The 19,312-nt window shown below is 36.5% G+C and overlaps 1 protein-coding gene across 3 annotated transcripts in view; it reads left to right on the plus strand.

Moving 5' to 3' along the window:
• The window catches only part of garz (Sec7 domain-containing protein garz), a 229,355-nt gene that overhangs the window by 140,184 nt on the left and 69,859 nt on the right, over positions 1 to 19,312 (plus strand). For all 3 annotated transcript variants that reach the window (XM_090378119.1, XM_090378118.1, XM_090378120.1), the window contains exons 19-22: positions 4,810 to 5,079; positions 9,725 to 9,901; positions 11,079 to 11,342; positions 11,470 to 11,585. In XM_090378119.1, the coding sequence (XP_090234245.1) occupies positions 4,810 to 5,079; positions 9,725 to 9,901; positions 11,079 to 11,342; positions 11,470 to 11,585 (827 nt within the window). The remainder of the gene's footprint in view (positions 1 to 4,809; positions 5,080 to 9,724; positions 9,902 to 11,078; positions 11,343 to 11,469; positions 11,586 to 19,312) is intronic.

Raw genomic sequence — 19,312 nt, forward strand, 5'->3', positions numbered from 1 at the left:
ATAGTCGCCTTTACGAAAGCAAAAACCCTTCCCTTTACCTCTGATGGTAGTTACCTCCTTGAGTAAATCCCACTTCAGCACACTGTGATCACTGCCACCCAGTGGTTCCTTTATCTGCAGATTCCTAATGCATGAAGAATCACTACTGATAATCAGATCAAGAGTATTACTCCCTCTAGTTGCCTCCCGAACATGCTGGTGTAGAAAACAATCATCCAATAAATCCACAAAAGCCTTGCTAGTGTGTGAGTGACCAACTCACAAATTCCAGTCAATATCTGGGAAATTAAAATCCCCCATTATAAGACTCTCTGATTTACTGGCCCATTCTATTTCCCTGTACAGTATCTTATTATACTCATCAGAGTCATTAGGCCTATAGCACACTCCTACTCTCAATTTTGATTTACCTATGCTTATGTCACACCAAACTGACTCGACACTGCCCTGTCCATCAATGTCGACTGGCTTCACTTCCTGTGGTGGGTGGTGTTTTACCAAGATCATTAATACATGAGTTGGAAGAAAAATGGGATGCTAGCAGGTCAGCTTTATCCTTGGCTGAAGTGACAACAGAACCATCTGGTTTGGACAGAGGTGGGAGCAGAGATGGGCAAAAGTTGTGGCCAATAGCTTTGGCAAGAGACCAGAATGCTTGGCTACCATTAGGGCAAGAAGCAAGTTTTCTACTCTTAGCCTGTTCAAACTCTAGTTTGGACGGAATAATAACTGCTTTACAATTGTTGCGAACTTTGGTGTAATCAGAAAATGAAACTGAAGAATTAGAAACAAGCCAATTACAATATGCAACATTCTTCTCTTGAACAGCCTTATCACATTTATTGGAAAACCAAGGTTTAGATAAAGGACGAGATTTTAAAGTGGAGTGTGGGACAAAGGATTCCATTCCTGCAAGATTAATTTCGCTGACACAATCTGAGCAAATGTTGACATCAGAAGTCTGGAAACAGTAATCCGACCAAGGAAAAGAAGAAAAGAAATCTCGCAGGTCATCCCATTTTGCATTCTTGTAATGCCAAACAACATGAGGTAGAGAATAGCCGTGAGATAAAGGCTCCATTGGAGAAGAAACAATCACCAAGTTGTGATCTGAAGTGTCTAAAGGACCTCTCACTTCGACCATGTACTTAGAAGGGTTGTTTGTGAGAAAAAGATCAAGCATGTTGGATATATGGTTAGGATTGTCCGGTATCTTGTAAGTAAATGAACAATCTGTGCAAGGTCATTAGTAATTGCAAAACCTCAGCATCTCGACTAGCCAGGTCGGTGTGACTAAAAAATGGAAGCCAGCTGGAGTTGTGAACATTAAAATCACCAAGGAAAATTACCTGATTGTTAGGAAAGTTGGATTGGAGAAAGTCAAGTTGCAAGGAGAGGAAGTCAAAAAGCTCTAAGTGATTAGTGGAGTTGGGAGAACGGTACAGACAACAAAGAATTTGACACAATTCGGTAGAGAGATTTTAAGAAAGAAGATCAAAGAGAGGAGATTCCAAATTGCCAAGTCTCTGACAGGGAATATCAGAACAGACATATGCACAAGTATCACCTTTGAGGCAAAAGGAATCATACAGCGAATAATTTGGGCATCTGAGATGAGCAGTAGTTGAATCAACCGATAACTGAGATTCTGTCAGAAAAGTACATGGGGTTTGGCAGACTGCAAGTGGAAATGGACATCGTTGAGACTAGAATTGAGACCACATATATTTGTGAAATGAATTAGGAAGTGTTTGGGAGGTTTAGATCTTTTCGCAGATAACCTTGTTCTATTCGTTTGACAATTCATGTTGTATTGAATAGTAAGAAAAAGTGGGTGGGATATGCTGTATGAAGTAATGAAATTTTTGGATATGGCATACACATGGTAAGAGTATACCCAGATCCTTGACATAACATGGTCTCGATAGTGCTCTCCACATACACACTACTCGGACTCCCTCCAGTCACTAAGATGCCTCCGTAGCCATGTGGGCAGGGGCAGTAGTGCGTAGTACACGCTTCTTGATTAGACTGGGGTTTGAGTTCGTGACCACCAAATACGGAGGATGCGGAAATGTCAGAGTGACTACCGCATATCACCGGAGCAATATTGCCTTAGTTGCTAATGCTCCTAAAAATCAAATAACAAACAAACAACATCCAGTCACTATCTGGCAGAGTAGAGGTAGCAAGATTATACACTAGCTGATCCGGAAGCCTCCTAGAGAGTTGCCAATAGGTTCGTTCTGGTGTATTAGCTAGCAGCCGGCCTGCGAACACAGTTTTAGAGTTGTACTCTCGAAATGTAAGGAATATTGGATCTCGCCACAATGTTCATCATAACCTCAAAAGTCATCAATCCTACTGCATGATGGAAGAGATGGGGAAGGGTTGACCGGAACTTAGCTCTAGAGACTAAACATGGGTTCCACCACTTCAAGCCTCCAATAAGCAAAGTGGTGGTATTGCACCAGTCGATGAGAGTCATCTACTGCCTTGTAACATAGAGGGACAGCATTCTTCCATGTGGTGTGGGCGCCACACCTCGACCCCTGCTTACATTGGTTCACACCTGGGTGGTCACCCACCATATAATTGCGCGAGGTTACACCTGTGATCCCTGGTATACAGGTTTAACCTATAACAGGTATACCAAGGTATAGGTTATACCTGTATGCAGTATTCAAGATATGCCTTATAGAATGCGATAATCACATCCTTTATACCTGCTAGCAGAATTCCTGTATATCATTGACAAAATCCTCTTGACCTGTCCTGGTTCAGAAAACTTCAAATAAGACAACAATTATTCCAGGTCTTTTTCATTTTCCACTATCCTGTGTGTAGTACCACACAGTTAGTATGTTAATCTGGGATTACTGCTACCCATATGCAGTATGTTGTATTTGTCAATGTTAAAACTTTAACTGCCATTTCTCAGCCCATCTGCTTAATTTTTCTAGGTATTGTTGCAGTAGCATATCCTGATTAGTGTAATTGACTATTCTGCCAATCTTTGTGTCATCTGCAAAGACTGATATGCTTTCGATCATTAAGACTGATATGCTTTCATCAGATTTAGATTTAGACATTAAGACTGATATGCTTTCACCAGATTTAGACATTAAGACTGATATGCTTTCATCAGTATCATTAATAAATATAGAAAGCAACAATGTGCCCAGCACTGAACCTTGAGGGATTCTGGTAATAACATTAGTTCAAGAAGAGCAGTGTCCATTGATAACTACTCTCTGTTCTTCTCCCACTCAACCATCCCATCATCCATAATAGCAACTTTCCCTTAATGTCACGCTGCTGCAATTTGTATAGAAGTCTTTTATGTGCAATAGGTTCAAAAGCTTTCCTGAAATCCAAGTATATGATATCAAAAAAAAAAAAAAATTTTTTTTTTGCATCCAGTTCCTTTGTTACTGTATCATAGTATGTAATCAATTGGTCAGGCAAGATCACCCGTTAACAAATCCGTGCTGTGACTGAAACATAATTGCACTCCTGTCTAGATAGTCCCTTTACTTCTTTGACCTTTGGAACAGAAGGTAAGCTAACAGGTTTGTAATTACTTCTGTCATCCTTTGATCCCCTTTTGTGAACTGGGGATGCATTTGCACTTCTCTTGTTCCCAGAGGCCTTCCTTGAATTCAAAGATGCTCTCATAAGTATGCCTAAAGGCTTGCTAACCTCTTTTGCTGCTGCCCTTAATATAATTGGATAGATCCAATCCACCACTGGTGCCTTTTTTATGTTTTCACCTGGATCTTCTCAAAAGGTGTTATGGTGTAGAAACATCATGTAGAAACCTTTCTCAGCTTTAAGTAATTGAAAATTTAGAAATGTCACTGGACTCAGAAATATTTTTAATGGTCACTTGACAGTCTTTCATCACCGTTACACCCACTGTTTAGCCACTACTCTGCATCTTTGTGCTAGCTTTGTTTTAATTAGTATTAGTTTGGTGTTGCAGAGATAGCAAAGCAATGAGTGAACATTAAATTTTGTTTTAAAACTGGGAAAGAGTGCCACAGAGCACATAACCTATTGTAAGAAGTTTGATGATGGTGATGAAGTTTTATTGTTTGTTTTTGAATGACATGATAATTTTTGTGGCGAAAAATAAAATTCCTAGTTGGGCCACCCTTCCACTGCATTCCATGGTGAAAATGTCATCAGTGTCCAGGAATTTTTGCATCATGATCACTAAGTAATATTTTGGGCACTAACATAAACTGTTGTCATTGAATATTGACTGATGATTTGGAGAAAATAAAATTGTCTGTAATGCTCATTCCATATAATGTGACATCAGAGCAAAAGTAAACTCTGTGATTTGTGCTGCCTTGCAAATTTCAATTAATGATGAAACCGTCATTACTTCCACTATTACTGAAGGTGAAACTTTATGCAACACCAGATTAATACTGTCAAAACAAGCCAGCATGAAGACGTCAACAGGAAAATGTGCTGCATATGCAGTTATAGGAATGAATATTCAAGAATTTATATAGAAATAGAAACTGTCCATTTCATACATACATAAAGGAAACTATAAGTATATTTGCTGCTTAAAAAATAATAATTATAATAATCCTGAAACTTTTGGTGTACTTTATTTTGATGCCTGCTATATGAAGAAAGGAGAAATTTGGAAAATAATATTTTAAATTATTAATATTTAAATATAATCTCATTTTTTTATTGATTTATAAATTATATTTTTCAAAAATGAGTAATTTTTGAAAATTACTACAAAAAATTAGTAATTTTAATTTAATTGTGATATGTTTTCAGGTTTTATTAAGGAGAGGAGGAAGCAAGGAAGGTAATTTCGTTCATGCCCCTAATGGTCTTTTTGATCATGATCTCTTTTCTCTCATTTGGGGTCCAACAGTTGCTGCTCTTTCCTTTGTTTTTGATAAAAGCTCTGATCCAGTTATTATTCAGAAAGCTATTTCTGGTTTTCGTAAATGTGCCATGATATCAGCCCATTATGGAATGAGTGATGTGTTTGACAACCTTATTATATCTCTTTGTAAATTTACTACTTTGCTTAGCTCTGAGGTGAGTAATTCTCTGCTTGCATATTATTAAATACATTTTTGTTTTTTAAATATTTGCTAATACAGTTTTCAGTGAACTTTATAAAGTGATGCATAGCTACTGTGTTATTAAAATAACTGAGTCAGCAGATAAATAGTTCAGTTTACTTTTTTAGAGGTAAAATTATATTAATCTATCTATCAGAAGGCATGTGGAAATAGTAGATTTTGCCATTTGTTTAAAACAGTTACCATTCAAAAATGAAATAGCCAATAATCTGAATTTATTAGCCACACTCTACAAAAGGTTTGGCAATGATAAAATATAACTTAACAATTAACATAATACATATTACATTGGATGCACATTTTTCTTTTTCTTCATGCATTACTGTTTAAAGAATTATAATACAAATTCTCATTGTAAGGATTTGTCAGAGTTAACCATGCATGTCAGAAGTCGTTGTGATGATGAGAATTTGTATTATAATTCTATAAACATGAATGAATTAAAAAAAAAAAAAAAAAATTGTGTATCTAATGTAGCAAGGATGGCATTAATTCTTAAGGCATCACAGTACAAAGATGTATAAGAGATTCAGTCATATACAAAGCCAGGAACAAACTAAGTTTACTATAGAATATATATATATACAGGCATACCTCGAATAACGAATAGGATGCGTTCCACGAAATTACTTCGTTAAGCGAAACTTCGTTTTCAGAGGTAAAAATACTATGGCCAGAATAGGGATACGTTCTTACGTAAAGAAAATGAAAAGCTTTTTTTTCGGACAAAGAAAAGTTTTATTAAATACAGTCAACTTACATACAAAGTGAAATCACATTTTAAAATACGAGTCTAAAGTTGATTGTTTATGCACTTTTTCTGTTTCATTTAACAATTGCCTATACGGAGTTATTGCATTTAACACTGATCGCTTAACAATAATACTTCTTCCTAAATCAGGATCATTTTCACTAAAAAAATTTAAAACGTTTTCAATGTCATTTAAGCACCTTTTTAAATCTTTGGTTGTTAACACTTTTTCGGCAGGAACTTCTTTAACTTCGTCTTCATTGCTAACAAGGTTTTCTAAATCTTCCACTGAAAAACCATTATCTTCTGCATTCAATAAATTTCTAACATCCTCTTCATCGACATTTTCGAAACCTATTGATTGAGCCATCTGGATAACTTCATTTCTAATTTCTTGGATGTTATTTTCTTCTTCTTCTCCAACTTCTGGCCATATTTTGCGCCAAACTCCATTTAAGCATTTCTTAGTGACTTCTTTCCAAGAACTATCAATGTTTTCAATTGCGTTTTTAATGGTGTAGTTTTTCCAAAAAAAGTTTTAACTGTCATTTCCTCTTTATCCTCTAGTTCAGTTAAACTGCTTAATGTTCGACGCAGATAATAAGCTTTAAATGATGCTATTACTTCCTGATCCAATGGTTGAATCAGGGAAGTTGAGTTTGCTGGAAGAAACACAACTTTGACAGGAATGCATGTGTCCAACGTGTTAAGATCAGTAGGATGTCCCGGAGCATTGTCTAACAACAAAAGAGCTTTTTCTTCAAAGTTGTTTTTTTGACAATACCGTTTTACTTCAGGACAAAAGTGGTTAACAAATCAATCAGTAAATAACTCCTTGGTAACCCACGCTTTTCTATTTGCTTTCCATATTACAGGTAAATTCATTTTTATGTTACCTTTTAACGCCCTCGGATTTTCTGAATGGTAAACTAATAACAATTTTAATTTATAATCGCCAGAGGCATTTGATCCAAAGAGTAACGTTAAACGGTCTTTGGCTTCTTTGAACCCAGCAGCTGATTTTTCTTCAATAGATATGAAGCTTTTTGTTGGTAGCCGTTTCCAGAACAAACCGCTTTCGTCAACATTGAACACCAAATTTGGAAAATTTTCACGTTCAATTATTTCCTTTAGTTTTTCTGGAAACTTATTTGCAGCTTATCCTGTTAATTTTACACTATGAATCCTGGCCCGTTTTTTAAATTTCTCGAACCAACCACGAGAAGCCCCAAAGGTTTCCGTAATTTCTTCAGTTTGTTTAGATTTCAGGTGATTAAACTGGAATATTTTTTTTATGTTAAATGGGGCTTGAAATTGCCGACTTCGTTATATCGAAGCTTCGTTATCAGAGGTAACGTTAACCGAGGTATGCCTGTATTCCATGAGGTTGCCTTGCCATTGCACCTGAACTTCAAATAAAATGCACTGCTGTCTAAGGAGAAGTATTCCGCTATTTATCTGAAATACCTGTGATTACCTATATGGTAATTTCAGCAGTGATTTACACCTCATTGGTGGGAAAGCAGGCACATTTAGTGAAGATACACCAACTGAGTTCGTGCAGAATTAGAGATGCCAAATGGTGTTAAAAATTTAAGGCAGACAACAACTATAAAACATTACTATACAAGGGCCAAAAGCTTCAGTTGTGTTTGTAGTCAAAGTTATGAAATACAAAAGCCTCTATAGCCAAGAGCAAACTTAGTTTGCCTTTGGCTATGTACCAAGTGGAAGCATTTGCCACCTTAGTAAAGTAACACTTTATAGTTTTCTTATGGCTAAATATTTTCTTTAAATTTGTTTGAATTACCAGTTACTCTGTAATATCATTAAGAATTTGAATTCAATACAATAAAACTGGCTGAAAACCAAGGATTTTGGGTATTATCTTGCTCAAAAAAAAGCCTTGGATATAGCTTGTTCTCTCTCTCTCTCTCTCTCTCTCTCTCTCTCTCTCTCTCTCTCTCTCTCTCTCTCTCTCTCTCTAAATTCTGTTCACATTACTCTGCTAATTAGTCTTAGTGATGTTTTTGACATTTAAATGGTAAACAAACAGCTGCCTTAAGTACATTTAAGGCAATTGTTTGATCGTTGAAAGAATGAACAGAGAGGCTAGTCATGCTGAAACTTTCAGAAACTTTTCACCAAAAACTTTTTCTGCCTATAAGAGGAAGTTATATAACAAAGCAGGTGAAGTACTTATATCTTCCAAGTGATGTTATTGTGCAGCTTTGATCTTTTTCTCACTTAATTTACAGCCTTGTAAAGTGTTCATTATTATAATTCACCTCATGTTTCTGATGGGAAATTGGTGGTTCTTACACAGGATGGCAAGTCACATCAGATAGCTTCTTTTTTTTTTTTTTTTTTGCTAAGTTGTCTTGAAGTCATTGATTGAGACTACCAGCTATTTAACACATGATCAGGCAGCCTGATAAACTGACCGTTTGGTGATGCCATTTGTTTAAAAGTTGACAATTTGTGAAATCACAAAGTTTGTTGTAATTTTAATATATACAAAACATTACTCCGTGTTTCTATAGACAAAAGTTAGGCAGCTTATTATTGGTTCTTAAGTAAATTGCACTATATAAAGGAAAATACTGAGGAGACAGTAACAGTTAAGTCACCAAAACTGTCGGCCCTAGTGAATCATATTGTTCATCCTCTCCTTTGTAGGAGAGCCCATGCTAATATCTCCCTGTCCCAGTGAGATTAAGGTGGGGAGTTTTGTTAAAGACTGTCAGTACCTGGCCCTATCTAGTAGGGTATTGTGGAGGTAACTCCAGTGATTGTATCCAACATTAATTTTCCTTATCTATTTCGAGCAGGGAAAATCTGTCCTGAAGACCAAGTTTGCTCACATCTCGGTCACTGTTCACTTGTTTGCAGTGCATTCCAGCCACTAGTGTTCAGTTCTCACAGAGTTGCAAGAGGGTAAACCCAGCAAGAGATTTTATGTTAAATGAGAAAACCAAGTGCAAGAGCTATAGGTGGGCAAAGTCTGTGTGTCACCAAGCCTGTCTAATATACCCTCACAAGGCAATGCAGTAGACATGTTAGAGATTAAGTTCATCACCTCCTCCAGCCAGCAAACAGCTTGCCGCCACAGATTTAGTTGAAAGCAGAGGAAAGTCGTTAATCTGTTCGTGAATATCGCTAAAATGATGCAGTGCCTCCATAGCTAGGTGGACAGGAGCAGCAGTGCTTAGCACATGCTTCTTGATTAGACCGGGGTTCGAGCCCGTTACCACCAAATACGGAAGATGTGGAAAGGTCAGGGGATGACTACCGCATATCCCCAGAGCAATATGGCCTTAGTTGCTAATGCTCCTAAAAACCAAATAACAACAACTAAAATGATGCATCACTTGGCAACCAGAGAGTCACAATTCTTCCTGCCTAGTGCTAGATACAAACACACACACACACACACACACACACACACACACACACACACACACACACACACACACACACACACACACACACACACACACACACACACACACACACAAATATACTACTGTAAGCTTTAAAGTGTGTGGTGCTAGTTATATGAGGTGCACTTCAAATATCTGGCACCATACACTTTGTTTTAATATATTTATAAAATAGTGAATTAAAAATTCCTATTTATTCTCCTTTTATCTTAACTTTCTTATATTCTACAACAATACTTATATTTCTGAATCAGCTTATGCTCAGCCACCACGTGGCACAGTGTACATCAATCAAGAATAAACTTTTAAAACTTTTTTTTTTAGTATGAGTTTCTCTAACATAAGTTAAATTTTTATTTTATTTAAGGGGATATTCTTTAAATAACCGATATTTTTACTTTCAGTCCCCAGATGTTTTACCTGTTATATTTGGGAGTAATGGAAAAGCACAATTAGCAGCTAAGGCAGTATTCAATCTTGCTCATCGCCATGGAGATATTTTGAGAGAAGGATGGAAAAATCTTTTAGATTGTGTGTTACAACTTTATAAAGCCAAATTATTGCCAAAAGAAATGGTGGAGGTAAGTTTTCTTATATTTGTATGCTTATTTTTATTACCCTTTTTTTTTCTCTTTAAATAAATAATTATTTAAAAATTGATCTCAAAAAGTAATTTCTCACTTCTTAAAAGTAGGTACATACTGTAACTACTAAACAAGTATTTAGTCTCATGAATGGCATTCATTTTACACAGTAATAAAATTCCATTTTTTTTTTTTTTTTTTTCAATTCATATATTTTATTTATTGTTTTTTTGAGTGGCTGCTTTTGAATTTTCTTTCACAAGAATATGCATTATTCACTATTAAGCAAAGCAAATTAATGATAAGTAAAAAAGTTCTGTTGAAGAAATTATTAGGTTTTGAGAACAAGTAGACAAATGCCATCAAGACCTGGAGCTTTCTTAGAATCAAGACTGTCAGTACTGATATATTCAGAAAATATACTGTTCCAGCCTTGCATTGCAGTAGTTACATTATCAAATAGATAATGAATACAGGGCCTGCTGGGAATTCATGTAATATGGGACTGTAATTATATGGGATTACAGAAAAATAATGGGAAGTTACCAAAGAGTTGTTCAGAAAATCCAAAAGACAGTCTTTCGCATTAAAAAAAAAAAAAAAATATATATATATATATATATACACACACACACACCATTTGAGTGGTCCCAAACCTACTCAAGGTAGTGAAGTGTGAAAAAGTTCTGGAAGTATTTGTACAGTCTAACATGAAATTCTCTGGACAATGCAAATAAGCTGGTAGATCAGCTCATGGGGTTCTGTTCAGTGATATTTAGAATCTTTGCCAGCAGGGACAAAACATGATCTCACTGTATAAGGAAAGGATTAGGCCACATTTGGAATATTGCATACAGGTTTGGAAACCTCATTTTAGCAAATACATAAATCTGTTGGAAAGGATACAGAGAAGAGTAAATAAAAAATTAGCTCGGAGCACAAAAGGGTATTCTTAAAAAAGAATAATACCATTAACCAGTCTATATTAAACCTTACAGAATAGCTGTGCAAGCCAAGGATTCCAGGTGCACTCATTATGGTGTTTTTAAATTTTGAATAACACACTGTATTTCAATATCTGAAAATTTATGGTTTCATAGATTTTAAATATACATTGTTTTATTGAAATAAGTAACATATTACTTTTTTTTTTTTTTTTTTTAATTTTATTTAGGTGGAAGACTTTGTAAATCCTCATGGTTTTATATGTTTAATACGAGAAGACCTTCCGACAATTCCAAGAACAGAATCGGGTATTCTCAGTTCATTTTACTCTTATATTACACTAACATCAGATTCTCAGACTCAGAGAGGACCTACACCAGAGGATGAAGCTTCAAGGCAATTGTCTCTGGACTGTGTTCAAGACTGCCATCCTGAACAGTTGATCACAGAGAGTAAATTTCTTAGAATTGATTCCCTTCAAGAATTAGTAAAGGTTAGTGCACAACTTTTTATTAAAGATGTGATGGATTAACCATAGTAATTTTTGCAACCAGTTTCAGTCTGTTTGAATTATCATACTGCTTATATAAAATGAATTAATTTCATTTAATTTTTCTTAGACACTTATCTTTGCTTGTCATGGTCCAGATTCTCCTACTTCCCTTGGAAATTGTTATGATGAAGATTCCGCAGTATTTCTTCTAGAAATTCTTATTAAAATTGTTCTTCAAAATAGGTATAAATTCTGTTTCCATTAAAATAAAAATGATGTAATAAATTTAAATTATTTGCTAACCATATCTGTCTAAGGAGTGTATTTCTGTAGACAACTTTTAGAAGTATAAAAATATACCAATAGGCCATAGTAGGATAAAGACATTTAAAACCAGCAGTCGCTGTTTTTAAATAGGAGCAAATGCACTAAATTTGGAATGAATATAAATTAAATCCCATCTTGGTACATCTAATAGACTGTTAAAGCTCTTTATTAATGCTTTTCCTTTACTTTGATCAGTCCTCCTGTTATGTAGACAAAAAAATTTATTTTGTAAAAATACTAAACTCTGCATTGATTCTTCCCCCCCCCCCCCAAATAAAATCTGTACATATTATTACTTGTGTTCAATCAATTTTTGATCATGGGGGACCAGTGACAAATACTTGCCGCTAATGCTTGTGCTTACTTTCAACTTAGAGACAAATTATAGACCATTATCTATGACTCTGCCTAAGTTGCTAATAATTTTTTTGAATTGTATAGCATCACACGAACAGCAATACATATAAAAATCCACTGTACATTTAAAAATTCGCTATACATTCAAAAATTTGACACATTGCCAGAACAGCTGGTTTGAAGATATTGGCTTTTTCATTAGTTGGCGGGTGGTCAAGCAAACATTCACCAAATTGTGAATGATGTATTTTGTCTAAGTGATCAGCTAAGTGGTATATGGAAGTAAAATTTCCATTTAAACTTATATAACATATAATAATCAATATGTGTTCCTCCTAGAAACCGAGCTACATTTCTACTGTGCAGTACAATGCTACAGGAATGTAGGGAGAATATTTCAACATAGAAGTTTAGCTTCTAAACAGCTGTTCTGGTGATGTGTCATTTTTTAAATTATAGAAACTTCACCTGTTCAAGTGATACTATACAATTTAAAAAGATAATAGCATCTTAGGCAGAACCATAGATAACAGTATTTGCCTCCAAGTTGAACATAAGCCCAAGCCTTAGCACTGAGTATTTAGATTGGTCTTCAGTGGGAATAGAATGATCCCCATGATTGAAAATCGAACACAGTAGTGCATATAAATTTTATTTGATTTTGTTTTCTGTGTTGCAGTATTATAGCACTGTACATTTTGACATTTTGGCTTAATTTATAAAGCACATTACATTCTTTAGCTGTTTTATTAGTATCATCAAGGTTTGTGCTGTATTAGCATTAGCATTAGTAGAGGCATATGATGCAAGAAAGCAAGCTTATGCAGCATCAGCCAGAAAAAAAAAAACCTTCCACTTCACCCCTCAGTTCATTCAAAATACCTCTCCAGCTGAGCCTTAAATTTATTTAGGCTATCAACCTCCACAACAAGGGATGGAAGTCTGTTCCACCAATCAACTACCCGCTGGCTAAAGACAAATTTCCAGACATCTATCCTACATCTGTCTTTCCTCAATTTGAATTTATGCCCTCTCAGGTGATTATTCTGAGCAAGAGGCAGAATCCCATCAGCATTGAGCATGCTCAAACCATTCAAGACTTTATACACCTCTATCAGATCACCTCGCCAGTGCCTAGTCTCGAGACACTGTAATTTGCAAAACTTAAGCCTTTCTTCGTAAGAGCAACAATTTGTTTCATTCACTAACCTTGTTGCCCTTCTCTATACTCGTTCCAGCAGCTCTACATCCTTCTTGAAATGAGGCATCCAGACCTGTATACAGTACTCAAGGTGTGGCCTGACCATTGCCTTATACAAGTGAATAATCACCTCCTTATCCCTGCTAGAAAAATTCCTGTATATCATTGATAAGAAACCATGAGCTACTCTTGCAGCCCATCTGCACTGTCAGAGAACTTCATATCTGCCTGCACAATTACCCCCAGGTCCTTTTCATTCTCTACCACTGTCAGTGTAGTACCACAGAGTTGATACGTTGCTCTGGGGTTGCTGTTTCCCGTATGTAGTATTTTACATTTGTCAATGTTAAACTTCATTTGCCACCTCTCAGCCCATCTGCTCAACCTTTTCCAGATCCTGTTGCAGCAGCATAGTGTCAGTAGTGTCCTTAAAAACCCTGCCAACTTTTGTATTGTCTGAAAACTTGGACATTAAGCTTGATATGCCATCATCGATATTATTTATAAATACAGAAAACAATAATGGACCCAACACTGAACCCTGAGGGACTCCACTAATAACATTAGTCCACGATGAGCAATGTCCATTGATTACCACTCTCTGTCTTCTCCCCCTCAACCACCCCTTTATCCATAGCAGCAATTTGCCTCCAATGCCACACTGCTCCAATTTGTGCAATAGCCTTCCATGTGCAATAGGATTCTAAGAGCCTTTCTAAGATCCAAGTAAATAATATCAAAGTTATTCCCTGCATCCAGCTCTTTTGTGACTGCATCATAGTATCCAATCAAATTGGTCAGAAAAGACTTCCCCTTAACAAAACCATGCTGTGTCCAAGCTATAACTGAAGTCTTGTCTAGATGATCCTGCAGTGCTTCTTTAACCAGTGCCTCCATTAATTTTCGTGGAACAGAAGTTAAACTCACAGGTCTATAATTACTTGTGTCAGCCTTTGATCCTCCTTTGTGAATTGGGATCACATTTGCACATCTGCAGTCTATGGTTACCTCCCCTGAGTCCAAGGAAGCTCTCATAATTATGGCTAAGGGTTTGCTTACTTATTTTGCTGCCTCCTTTAATATAACTGTATAGATCCCACCCACCCATTGGAGTTTTGTCAACGATATATAGGAATTTTGCTAGCAGGGAAAAGGAGGTGATTATCCCTCTGTATAAGGCAATGGTCAGGCCACACCTTGAGTACTGCGTACAGGTCTGGAGGCCTCATTTTAGGAAGGATGTAGATTTATTTGAGCGTGTACAGAGAAGGGCAACAAGATTGGTGAGGGGAATGAAGGTATCCTCTTATCAAGAGAGGCTTAAGTTCTGCAAGTTGCAGTGGCTGGAGACTAGGTACCTGCGCGGTGATCTGATTGAGGTGTATAAGGCCTTGAATGGGTTCAGCACGCTGAATTCTGATGGGATCCTTCCACTTGTTCAGATTACGAACCTAAGGGGGCATAAATTCAAATTAAGAAAGGACAGATGTAGAATAGATGTGCAGAAATTTGCCTTTAGCCAGCGGGTGGTTAATTGCTGGAACAAACTTCCATCTGTCGTTGTGGAAGTTGATAGGTTGAATAAATTTAAGGAGGAACTGGACAGGCATTTGGAGGGAATGGTGTAATTTTTTTTTTTTTTTTTTTTTTTTTTTGGCTGATGCTGCATAAGCTCATACACTTGCTTTCTTGCATCACATGCCACTACTACTACTACCCCAGGTGCCTTTCTTGTGTTTATCTTCAACAGTTTCTCCTCCACTTTGCTCTCAGTTATTACAAGATTATCTAGCTTACTGCCAGAGTTGAATACACCTCTGGCATTCCCCTTGCTGAATAACTCCTCATGTGTGAATGTCGATGCAAAATATTCGTTTTGTTTGTTAGCTACCTGAGCAGGATCATCAACAGTTGAACCATCGATATCAAGTGGACCAATCTGATTCATCCCCTTTCTTCCAGAGTTTACATAAGAAAAGAACTCTTTACTGTTTTTCTTTGCATCCTCTGCCAAAGATTTCTCGTAATCTGCCTTCGCCTGCCTAACCTCCTTTGTAACTTGGTTACAGATCAACTTATATCTATCATAGGCTTCTGTGTGACGTGTTAATTTATATGTATCCCAAGCATTTTTCTTCTCTGTCGTATGTCTCATTAGTTCATCTGAGATCCATTTAGGTCTAAACCTTGAACAATATTTCTTAGTTGGTATGTAAAGCCTAGTAGCTGCCAAGGTAAGTTCTTTGAATGCCTCCCATTTTGAATATGCTGTTGGTAACATCATCAGTTGGTCCCACTGTATAGAATTTAAATACTGTCTCAGACCATCGTAGTCACCTTTACGAAAGCAATAACCCTTCCCTTTACTCCTGATAGTAGTTACCTCTTTGAGTAAATCCCACTTCAGCACACTGTGATCACTGCCACCTAGTGGTTCCTCTATCTGCAGATTCTTAATGCATGAAGAATCACTACTGATAATCAAATCAAGAGTATTACTCCTTCTAGTTGCCTCTCGAACATGCTGATGTAGAAAACAATCATCCAATAAATCAACAAAAGCCTTGCTTGTTTGTGAGTGAACAACTCACAAATTCCAATCAATATCTGAGAAATTAAAATCCCCCATAATAAGACTCTCTGATTTTCTAGCCCACTCTATTTCCCTGTACAGTTTCTTATTATACTCATCAGAGTCATTAGGCCTATAGCACACTCCTACTCTCAATTTTGATCTCCCAGTGCTTATGTCACACCAAACTGACTCGACACTGCACTGTCCAGCGATGTCGATTGGCTTCACTTCCTTGGATTTTATGTGTTTCTTAATTAATAGCATAACCCCTCCTCCCTTCTTATCCAGTCTATCCTTTCTGTAGACGTTGTACTCCTCAAATTCCATTTCTGCATTCCTTATATCTGTGACACCACGTCTCTGATATCCCAACAATATCCGCTTTTGATGCTTTGAGCAATACCTCAAATTTATTTACCAAACTCCTAGCATTGGTGTACAACCAAGTATACATGCACCTGTTCTTTTTCTTAGCTATCCTAACACAACCCATGTGTTTACTTGTATCGCAGTGACTCCCAGCAGTCTCTGAAATATCCTGCATCTAATTTTCCAAGCTGCTGCTATTAATCCTTGTATCCCCCCAAGCTAGCAGTTTTCCGACCCACCTAACACTGCCTCGATAGCATCAGCAAATGTTCTTGCACCCTTCCTATTTAAGTGTATCCCATCCCTGTAGAAGCAGTCCCTTCTGTTAACAAGTACAGACCAGGCTAAAAAAAAATTCTATCCCTTGAGCCTTGCACAATCTTTCCAGGGCCGAATTGATCGACAAGGCTCTCATCATATACTACCTCCTATCGTGTCTGGGCAGAATTGGAGACACTTTCAAATTCAACCCTAATTCACGGCTTTTTTTTCAACAGTGACCTGTACTTGTTAATTAATTCTGCCGGCCTCCTACTCTTAATATCATTAGTGCCAATGTGACAACCAATGCAACAATCTATGCAAATATATGTAAATTATAGTGGTTTTGTAGTGTGTAGCACATAGGAAAGCCCTATAAAGTCATATGACCTGACTAGTGCCCTGATCAGCTCACCAGCAATGGGAAATGGGCAGGATTTCACAAACTTCCAGAGAGGTACGATTATTAGTGTGCACTTAGCAGATGCCATAACAAAGAGAATGCTGTACTTAGAATATTTATAGTGGCAAACAATGCAAGAAAGCAAGCTTATACAGAATTAGCCCAAAAAAAAAACCTTCCCATTTTACCTATCCATTCTCTCCAATTTGTCTTGTTTTTCCTTGAATTTATTCAAGCTATTCACTACCACAACAACAGATGAAAGTTTGTTCCAGCAATCAACCACCATCTGGCTAGAGTTAAACTTCCCACACATCTGTTCTGCAACCATCCTTCCTCAATTTGAATTTATGCCCCCTCATTGTGCAGTCTAAGAGAAAGAATCCCATCAGCATTGAGCTTGCTCAATCCATTCAAAGCCTTAAACACCTCAGTCAATTTTAAGATGATGGAGCAAGATGCTTGACATCGGAGCAGATCATCAAGTGTGATTATCAACAACAGAACAATTAACCTCTGCATTTTATGTGAGAACATCACAAAGCATCAGTACTCACATGTGTGAAGAACCTTACAAAGAATGCACTGTGGTAATAGAGAACCATCACAGAAACCACTAATCTCTTGGTCACCCGCCAGAAAGTACGGATGTGTTGGTGCCTGGAATGCAAAGGATGGATTCAGAAGCACTAGAGGCAGTTTTGAAAAAATATAAAGATATGATGAAAAGTATGAAGGCATGGTCTCTGATAGTATGCCCCATAGTCCTTTTGCTATTATAATTTTTTGGCATTCTAAGGATCTGCCCCCCCCTCCTTTTACTATGTATTCTCCATTATGATGGTCTTGTCTTTGTTTTTAGTCACTTCAGTTCTAAATTTTGTTTGTTTAAATTTCACACTACTTTCAATATAAAAAAATTTAATTTTGATTTTATAACTTTTCTCTGCCTTCTTTTTAGTTGCTCTTCTATTTGGTTTTATTTTAAACTTTTTTTTGTTTTCCCTTTCTCTCTGAATTTTTTTCAGGCTTTATATGAATTTCTTGTCTTCCTGCTTGAAATGACTGTTTTTTGTTTGTGTATTTAGCATACTTGCCTTTTTTTGGGGCGCAGTTGTACTACTTTCTGTGAGTATCTACACAGTTTTTCTTCCTATAGTAGTATTGGCTTTCTGTTTCGTCCGGTTTCACAGTTACCAACTTTCTGATTTATGATGAAGAATCTCTTTTTTACTCAGTTTGACCCTTCTCTGTCTCACCATTGTACTATGTTGGTAACAAAGAATCTCCCAATCTTTTTCTTTTCACAAAAAAATAAATAAATAAAACTACGTTAAAATTGTTTTTTTATTTTTTATTTTTTTTAAATTTCTTACACACAAACACATTTTTTTTTTTTTGTTGTTGTTCAGGCTGTTCAGTTACATCATGCTAGTAGGTAGCTGTAGCACCTCACAAGCATCATCGTGTTGCAGTTTTCAGCAAATTTCCTAAACGCTTTTTTCCCCTCTAAATACATTCATTCACTCAGTCACTTCACAGCTTACAATGACATTTTTTACCATCAATACTTTTTTTTTTTTTTTTTGCAGGTTAGATGGGCACATTTTCACCCAGTACAGAAACTAACTAATACACACATTTTCAGATATTTGTTTGTTAAACCTGCACACACACACACACGCATGCACGCACACGCACACACACACACACTCATGCATGGTTCCACTTCTACACTCACAATTTTTATACCTATTAATGCATATGGATAATATACTGGCAATATGGCAGACAATAATTAAACAGTTTTACATATATAATCTGTCCCCGACATACCTAAGAGATGTGTTCCAGGACTTCTTACGCAAGTCTAGTTTTACGTAACTTGGGAATGGCTAATAAAATATTGCTACTATATCCCTGTTATGCCAAAATTACAAAAACCACATGATATCCTCAGAAGAATGAAGAAAAATAGTTATATACCATAAGAATTAAAAACTTTATCTGGAAACAGCAGTGAAGTAGTACCACTTTCACTTATTCCCTTAGGTGGCACCATGATAATGTTCAAACTGAAATTTTCTGTAAAGAATTTCACAGGGTTAAGTTACAAGAGCACCTTACAACATGTGAATGAAGCACACACTACAAGATGATAATTTGACACAAAGTCGAAAATGGTAGGGCAGTGTGAATTTCAACTTAACCACAATAGTCCGATATGTATAACAATATTACATATAAAATGCAAAAACAAAAGCTCTCACTTTGCTCTCAAACAAAATTGAGCTGACTCTACAATCTGGAAGGAAAGGATGTAGAGACAAAGGGCAAGAGTATAATTCTCCAAAGAAATGGCTGATAGGACACAGTCAACGTGGCTTGAACATTGTGGGGGTTTCTCTGAAGTGCTTCGATGTAGTTCACCTGTCTCAAACACATGTTGAATATTTCTTCGGAATTTTTAAAGCAGA

Source organism: Mastigoproctus giganteus, chromosome 7 (assembly GCF_048544385.1).
Source record: "Mastigoproctus giganteus isolate SK-2022 chromosome 7, ASM4854438v1, whole genome shotgun sequence".
NCBI lineage: Eukaryota > Metazoa > Arthropoda > Arachnida > Uropygi > Thelyphonidae > Mastigoproctus > Mastigoproctus giganteus.